The 8,437-nt window shown below is 39.4% G+C and overlaps 1 protein-coding gene and 1 long non-coding RNA gene across 2 annotated transcripts; one reads left to right on the top strand and one right to left on the bottom strand.

Moving 5' to 3' along the window:
- Nucleotides 1-3,336, bottom strand: LOC137715718 (protein TRAUCO). The gene is made up of 2 exons (XM_068455058.2): nt 2,057-3,336; nt 1-488 (listed from the first exon to the last, which is right to left on the bottom strand). The coding sequence occupies exons 1-2, from the start codon at nt 3,057-3,059 to the stop codon at nt 223-225; spliced, it is 1,269 nt and encodes a 422-aa protein (XP_068311159.2). The 5' UTR covers nt 3,060-3,336; the 3' UTR covers nt 1-222.
- Nucleotides 3,337-3,971: 635 nt separating this feature from the next.
- On the top strand, nt 3,972-6,529 carry LOC148697923 (uncharacterized). The gene is made up of 4 exons (XR_015960311.1): nt 3,972-4,326; nt 4,608-4,670; nt 5,708-5,756; nt 6,372-6,529. It is a non-coding gene; the product is annotated as an uncharacterized LOC148697923 (long non-coding RNA).
- The last annotated feature ends 1,908 nt before the right edge of the window (nt 6,530-8,437 follow it).

Raw genomic sequence — 8,437 nt, 5'->3', positions numbered from 1 at the left:
TTGTCCGGATATGCAATATCATTATGTTTTCCATTAGAACTTGTCAGACAAAGGTCAAGAATACAATGCTTATCATTCAGTTTAAGTTGTAATTTTAGCAGCAACTAAAATTACAAAGGAAAGTTGAACTCATATGCTATCCATGAAGGTTTTCCATTCCTGCGTTTTGGCTTCGGAAGCCTTCAGAACACACAAACAGGGTTGAATGGTGCTGGGTTCTGGTTATTGTTTCTTCTCATCAGACACTCCATTTTCAACTCGGTTTTCAAACCCACGATAAGGAACTTCAACCATGGGCAGGGGCACTGGGCGTCCATCAAAGTCTTCTGGAAAGAATTCAAAATCAGGGCCGAAATTGAACTTGACAACACAATTTGGTTGATGTGGAAGAGTATACATTGAAGCAGCAGGATAGTAACGTCCACCATATAGATCCTTAAAAGCAACTCCTTGGCATACCCCATTTTTGAAAAACGATATCTCACTTCCTGCAAAGAAAATCAATAATCACTCCAATGGTTACCCTTCCAAGAAAACAAACGCAGGTTATAACTTAGCAGAACAGAAACATTTCTGTAGTTGAACAGAAGTTCTAAAAAAAAAAATGCTCATAAACCCCAGAAAAAATTATTAAAGTGGCAAGTTGGTGGAAGAGGCAGCATTTTGAACCTATTCCAAACCCAGTGAGTTAAAGACACCCCCAAAATAATATGTACAATTGCATGCTTGGATGCTAACTTTCTATTGCAATGGGTTGAATACCAAACATGCGAACTGGTATTGGAATTGGATGAGAACACCAAAACAATGTTTCCTTTTAATCTCAGGAAAAAAGAACAATTAGGTAACAAGTTGGCGAGAAGGAAGCATTTTCACCCATGGAAAAGCCAAAAATCAAATGTTTCACTTAGATCAAAAGCAATTAAATTATTTACGAGATACAAATTTTTTACTTTAGGTCATTTGGAAAAGAAAATACAGATATCGTCAGGTTTAAATAGTTGAAGGTTTCCACTGCCATGTCACACAAATACTCAATTTCCTGTTTCATTGAAGTAGAAATAGAATAAATCTTTCACTATGCTAATTAGATTGTAACAGGACATCACATCCCAAGAGTCAATGCCTGCATGGCTTGTATCTTATGAATTTCAAATAATTCTCATGCCGTGCAATCTACCAACGCCTATATACCGTCTGAGTCAAAATCGGCCTCTATGGGGGGTAGACTCATGCATTACAGTTCAACCAGTCACTGCAGAGGCAGTTCTTCAAATTAATCAGTCTGATTCCTCATTCCCAAAATATTCTGATTACCTAATTTTATACCAAGCTTTTGTGCTATGACTTGTTGAACAAAGTGAAATATTTATATAGAAGCGATAATTCCATCCCCTGGAAACCATTTCAACCACTTCATAACTAGTTTGGCTAAAATGCACTAAGATCACTTCTCCCATCTCTCTTGTTCTTCTGCACAAGCACATGGTACAATCATATGTCTCAAACTTCACTATAAATCTTTATAGTCTCTCTCGCAAGTAAAAGAACTCAGAATTATAGTACGTTCTCTTGGCTAATGTTGTTCCCTGAAGTTAGTTAGCGGAGACAATAGGTCACAAGTGCAGTATAATGCTACAAACAACATTGTGCAATAGAGATAAATAAAGACTATAAGTCACAAGTTCAGTTGTCTTGATCATCTTTTAGTCTGAATAGGTGTTATTCGGTCAGTCTTCAAGCAAGGGGTGTTTTGTCTTATGCTGAGTTAAGGTTTATCTTCAATAAACTACTAAAGATGCACATTTTATATCCTATCATACCAACATCTGTTTGGTTCAACTCATTCATGATTTTGGTTACAATCACAGGGAAAGAGTGCCATAGCAGTTGAGCTGTGCAAGCATATTCGAATTCACATTCATAATACTAAACAAGAATGCCTATGCAAGAAACACAATGCTCTGCAATAAATTTCACACAAAAGGCAACCACGACAACAAAATCACATAAACAAACAATTGAAAACATCAACACTGCAAAAAACGTCACCCACCAGGCACTACTTTTGGAGGATCCTCCTTCGCGTCAGGGGCACAAGCATACCGCTGACCCTTATACCAAACCAAATGGGGCGGCTTCGGGGCGTACGACCCCCCATCTGGCAAGTTTATATAAAACCCAATAACATCACCTTCCTTATACCCTTCCTCCCCATACTTCTCCCTCAAAGCCTTATGCACCTTACTCCCATCAATGTCCCTGTACCCGAAACTATTTCCATCATACCCGACGGGCGCCTGCAAGTCCCCTTTCTCAGTGGACCAGCCAAGCCTTGTGTGGCCACTCTCTCCCAAATTCACCACCTTTATTTCAAAATACCAAGCCCCCTCCGCCGCTCCTCTGGTGGCCCTAACCATTCTGTACCCTTTCGCGCTACCCGCACTCATTCGGTCCTCACTCACCTCCACTTTCTCCGCCTTGTACACCTTCGAGAGGCAGATTGTCATGTCCGGCGTGTCGTCGGTTTTGTCCGGGAACCGCGTCACCGGAGTGATGAAGACGGTGTCGTCCCTGGAGGCATTGTGGTTGTTGTTATTGGCCTTGCTCTTCTTTTTCCCCTTGCGGGTCGATTTAGTGACCCACACATTGTTGTTCTTCTTCTTCGATTTCTTCGAATTGGGGGCCGTTGGAGCGGCGGCGGCGCTTCCGTTGGAGATGGGCAGGGGCGGTGGGGTCTGATCTTGGTCCGGAGAGGGCGCGGCGGTTAGGGAAGAGAGCTGCTTTTGCTTCTTGGGAGGCGGGTCGTCATCGTCGTTGTCGATCTCTTGGGATTTGATAGACTCGGAAAGAGATTCGGAGGCTTCGGTTTCGGTTTTACTGCCGTTTTGCTGGTCGGTGGAAGGTGGGTTTAGGGTATCAGTGTCGGGGTCGTCGGTGGTGGGTTCGGGTGGTTCGATGGGCTCAGCAGTTGAGATTGCGGCGGCGGCGGCGGTTGTGGGTTTCGATTGTTCGTCTTCTTCGTCGTCTTCGTCTCTGTAGGTGCGAAGGTTGTCCATGTCTTGGGAAAAAAACAGAGAGAGAGAGAAAGAATTCGAAAATTTGAAATGGGGAGAGAGAGAAAGAGAAGTGGGTTCTGTTGATAACACTCAGGTTTCTGTCTGCATAAACCTGGGATTTAAGGTGGGACTGAAATCTTAAGGAGTGTCTGAAAATTTTGAAGAATATGTCGAACTATTGGATTGGATTGGGCTATGTTCTCTTTTATTTTTGGAGGCAATCGAAGTTTGAAGGCCCGGTTCCAGTCGACCCACAAAAGGGGACCTATCAACCAACTCAAAGCCACACCATTACAGGCGGTTTAATAACTATTTCGTTTTAAAAAATTTTATTTAGACTCAAAATTCTCTCAATACACCTTTGGCTTATATTCTATTTTTTTTAATTTCAATTTTGGCCCCAGATAGAAAATAGGTTAAGAAAGAAAAAGAAAAAAAAAAAAACAGCCTATTAGTAGAAAATTGTAACGACCAATCCCCAAATATTTCGGTTTTTATAATTTTATAGGTGAATTTATGAAAATTCTCTTCGAGGTAAAAACGTTGACTTTTTTTTACCGCCTTGCTGTGTCACGTTTCCTTGGTGTTTCCTTATAGTACTCGTCGCTACGAGCGCGTGGGCACAAACAAAATGTAATTTGGAATTATAACGAAGAAGTTGTAGGTGAGCGAAGTTGAGGGCAAATCTAGAAGGCTCCAGATTTGCTGGAGCAGGGAGATGGAGCCACGTATGTGGAAGTGATGGAAAGATTAGGAGAGAAATGACGGGGTGCTGCCCAATTTGGAAATAGGAGAAGAGTGTGAAACAATGGGAGAGGAGAGAAATGAGAGAAAGGAGGAAGGAGGGGAACCCGATCCTTTCCCTTCGACCTGATTTCCGTCTACGACCTAACCCAACACCTATTTGTTCTCTGACTCTTTTTTATGCGGTTTTTCCGGCTATTCACAGCCATTCACCACCTAGAAAATATTCCATGATCTCCCCTCTTCCATTTTCATCCAATAATCGATGAATTTTGGCCAAGGTTTTGTGGATCTTGCGTCGATAGCTTCGAGGACACCACAGTGGCGATCCGCCACTCCGACAAACTTCATCGTTGATGACCACCACCAAAAGACTTCTCTTGAGGCCAAGAATAAACCCCAAACCAGTTTGGAGACCGTGGAGTAGCAGAGCAGGCGAATCGAAGTACACCCCTTTCTAAGGTTTCTGACGGGTTAAGGGTGTTTTCAGACGTTTTTTCGATCGAATTGGACTTCGGCTCAGGTATAAAGTTCTTCCCCTCGATGAGCTCTATATTCTTGTAAAATTTGGTGAATTTTGGAGTTGGGTGGAATTTGTGGTTTCCGTTCGTCGGAAACCGCCACATGCAGCGGCTCGTGGCTTTTGCCAGTAGTTGTCCCGTGGCGGCTCGTGTGGTGGTGCGTAGGGGGAATCTGAGGTCTCTCCTTAGGTTTTTCGACGTGCCGAATCCGAATTCGTTGTCCGTTTTCCCAAATTCTGTCGTTTTGGTAAAGTTTTTCTAAATGGCCCCTATATGTATTTAGGTGCGTCGATTGGAAGTGACCCCGTCCTCGCTAGCATGAACGACTCCTCAGCAATGGAATACTGTGAGTGGACCCCTTCTAAACTTGCATCTCTTTATAAAATATTAGGCTTGCATTCACGAAAAGCATGATTTCATGAATTTAACATTTTATGCATTAATTATGATTTATCGAATTTATGTTTTACGAAAGATTATGAATTATTGAATTTTCATATATAAAATTCTATGGCTTTCGAATATGATTTATTTTGCGGATTTACGAATATGGTATATTTATGGATTCATGAGATGAGACTTTGAGCTTTTGAGCTCCGGATTGATATGAGTTTTGAGGTATGTTTTCGGTGCTTATCTAGTGAGTTATCATACAACACATATACACAACCGAGTATGTAGACATCTATGACCATAGGACACAATGATGATATTTATGACATACCCCCAGCTTAACTAGCCCGGGGCTAGTGTTGGTGTGATATGTTATATGTATATGTTTCTTCTCTGGCGTAACCCGAAGTCGTACAGCTTCACCTTCTGGTGATGGACCCCCCCCCCCCAAATTTCTTCTCTAGCATAACCCAAAGTCGTATAGCTTCACCTTCGGGTGATGGACCCACTACATATACATTTATATGTTATATCATTTTCTCCAGCGTAACCCAGAATCGTACAACTTCACCTTCGGGTGATGGACCATGGTTTCTTCACTGGCATAACCCAGTGTCGTACAGCTTCACCTTTGATGATGGTTATGCCTTTAGGCCGCTATGATACCCTTAGTGAGTATCGTATTGATGAGATTTACGGATTTGCCTTCAGACGGCGATAACACCCTTATTGAGCATTGTTTTACACATACATATTTTATGAACATTTTCATGGCATGCTAGAGTTTTCAGAAAACCTACTATGTAGTATTATATATATATATATATATATATATATATATATATGTGTGTGTGTGTGTGTGTGTTTTTTCAAAAGAGGGGGTTAATATGTTCATAAAGAAAATGGTTTTCTCGTTATTAGTATTATTATTATTATTATTATTATTATAAACTTTGGTCCACTCACTCTTTTGGTTTTGCGCCCCCTCAGGAGTTAGAATGGAGGCATGCAATCCCGGCGCCAGGACACTTCCGCCTAGGTATCTTCGAGTCTCCTCTATGTAGGACTCGTTCCTTGGTTCATACCTTTTTATAATAATTCTTTTGCATTATTTTTATATAGTTGTATACTCTGAACACATTCCTTCATTAGTATATTCCTTTCTAATCACATATTTTAATTTGCATGCATGTTTAAAATGGCTTCGTCACCCTCGGGTGTCGGCTAGCACGTGCCTATCCTGGTATTTAGGGATATCAGGATTGGGGCATGTCAAAAATACCTCCGATCAACTTCGTCTTCACCCCTCCATGGAAATATTCTCTTTGTCATGCCTCATACCTCCGAAAGGCTTTCAAGCCACTCTTCCATAAGCCTAGTTGCTCCAACTAATAACATTTTATACTTTGCTTATGCTATAAGTTTGTTGGCATTCTTATGGAATGATCTAAACTCATGGAGTGTGAACCTCAAATTGGTTTAATTTACAAAAAAAGTTGAATTTGTGAGAAAAAGGTAAAATGAAGAATTAGGGCTCTGTACACAGATTCATTGAACTAATTTTCAATGATTGAGATTAAACAAATTGACTGGATTGGATGATGTATCTGAATGAATTTAGTCAGCACACACTCATCCCATCTCCAAACTGCAGGTAATCAAGCAATCAAATTATGAGCAAATGTGAGCAAGATGGCAAAACCCCTTCAGAAGAGAAAATGATCTTTGTTTGAGGATGCATGTTCAAAATGGAACAAAAGTCATGATGAACAGAGTCTTATTGTTGAATGTAGACCTAGCATTTGTGTTGTATTTCCCTTGTTCGTATCGTTTTCGTGACATATCCGATATCTTAATAGGTAATGTTGTGTAACACCCGTTAACGTAAACGGGTAATATGACCGACCCCGAAATTGACCCGTTAATATTTACGAGTAGTATGACTAGACCTATTACCTGTTAAAAAAATTAAAAATCAATAAATAATCAAATAAAAAACAGAATACTAAATTAGTATTTACATATCACATTGTGAAAATTTGAAATAACCAGGAATGATTTTATAAAGAGTAATCTCAATTAAATAGAGAGACTATTCAGGAGAGAATCTAGGATAAGATACCTAATCCTCATAGGATTATGATTACGTTGCCTAATCATCAAGGTAACCTAATTTGACTTGAATTAGGTGTCCATCAATTGGGAGATAAGTAGTATCTTTAATGGCTTAAGCCTAGTTTGTCTTACTATAATTATCTGACTTTGCTTGGAATTCTGACTTCGTCTGCCTAGTCTGATCTAACTAAGGCTAGTCCAATCTGACTAGGAAGGCTGGCTAGTCAGATCTGACTAATATGCCTATAAGATTAATTTATTCTGATCCACAACATGTCTCTCAACTTGTTTGCCTGAGCATCACGTGCTATGGACATTTTGGTTTTTCTTGCCATCCAAGGTGCCACATGTGCTTTGGCACAATTGTTGTACTTATGTTACGAAGCCCTTTTAATGCAATCTTTAATTGTATAATTGCAACTTAGGAATTCTTATTTGGCATATTAGTAGAGACTTCCATATAAGTACTCTCTATTTGGTTACATTTAACGAACTCACTCTCTATTGAGTACCTATATACTTGTCTTTGTGTTTTTTGCACCAGTGGCTCTAGACTAGTCATTCTCTAAAGTGAGATGTCATATTATGTACTGATTTTTGGAATCAAATTTCTACACGCCCTTGTGTGAAGAACGATATCTGAAAACCTACAAAACAAACAAAAAATCACAAAACAACCTAGCACTAGTATGGTATCGGTCAAGAACTCTTGAATGGTCAAGTTAGTAAAGGATTTTATAACTCGAAATGTAGGCTAGAGGGAGATAGTAAAGGATGCTTATAGTATGAACCATATGGGTGTATTTATTTATACTAGTTCATATAGAGTCCTTGTTAGGATAGTAATCTTCATTAAACTGGGATTATCCTAGAGGAAATAAAGTTTTTCTTCTTATTAGGATTGTGATTACTTATAAAGCATGCCAATCCTGTGAGGCTGTGATTATATAAATTTTCAAGATATATGGATACATCATCATTGGAACTTAATTAAGTTTCTCTTTTGAGAAACAAGTGGGTCTTTCTTGATAGGACGAATCATGCCCATTGCCTAGGGGTCGATTATAATTTGCTCCGATAGTCCGTTACAGTAGATTCAATAGGGACCTTACAACCTATTATGAAGCTTATACGTTGCTCTGGTCATTTTGGCCACCTCGATCTAGTAGTCCAAAAATTCATAGTCCCACACTGATATTAGTAAATTGTCAAGGATAATTGGTAATCTTATGATCATGAACATTCATGATATGTGTATGAGAGAAAGGCATCAAAAATTTAACTTCTTAATATCTTGTTGATGCACAAAATCAAGTTGACCTTGGATAACTTAAATCTCACCGTAAATTTCGTAAACACAAAATAACACAAGAATGTAACGAGGTTCAACCCAAATTTCCTACCTCTTTTGATAAATACAAAATTCCTTCATTTTGAAGTGGAAAGTTGTGAGTTCTGACCCGAATTTCTCACCTCCTTTGATAAATACAAAACTCATCCATTTAAGTGGAAAGTTGTAAAGTTCTGACTTGTGTGAATAATGTGTAGTATATCAAATTACCATCACTGATATAGAATTAAGAAATAAATAATTAAGAAGAAAGA

This window comes from Pyrus communis, chromosome 3, assembly GCF_041283825.1.
Source record: "Pyrus communis isolate YQ-2024b chromosome 3, ASM4128382v1, whole genome shotgun sequence".
NCBI classification, from domain to species: Eukaryota; Viridiplantae; Streptophyta; class Magnoliopsida; order Rosales; family Rosaceae; genus Pyrus; species Pyrus communis.
This window is presented reverse-complemented; position numbering and strand designations above follow the sequence as displayed.

Coding starts and splice junctions, on each gene's coding strand:
- LOC137715718 (XM_068455058.2), bottom strand. CDS start 3,059: ATGGACAACCTTCGCACCTACAGAGACGAAGACGACGAAGAAGACGAA. Junction 489..2,056: donor TCCTCCAAAAGTAGTGCCTG/GTGGGTGACGTT, acceptor TTTTCTTTGCAG/GAAGTGAGATATCGTTTTTC.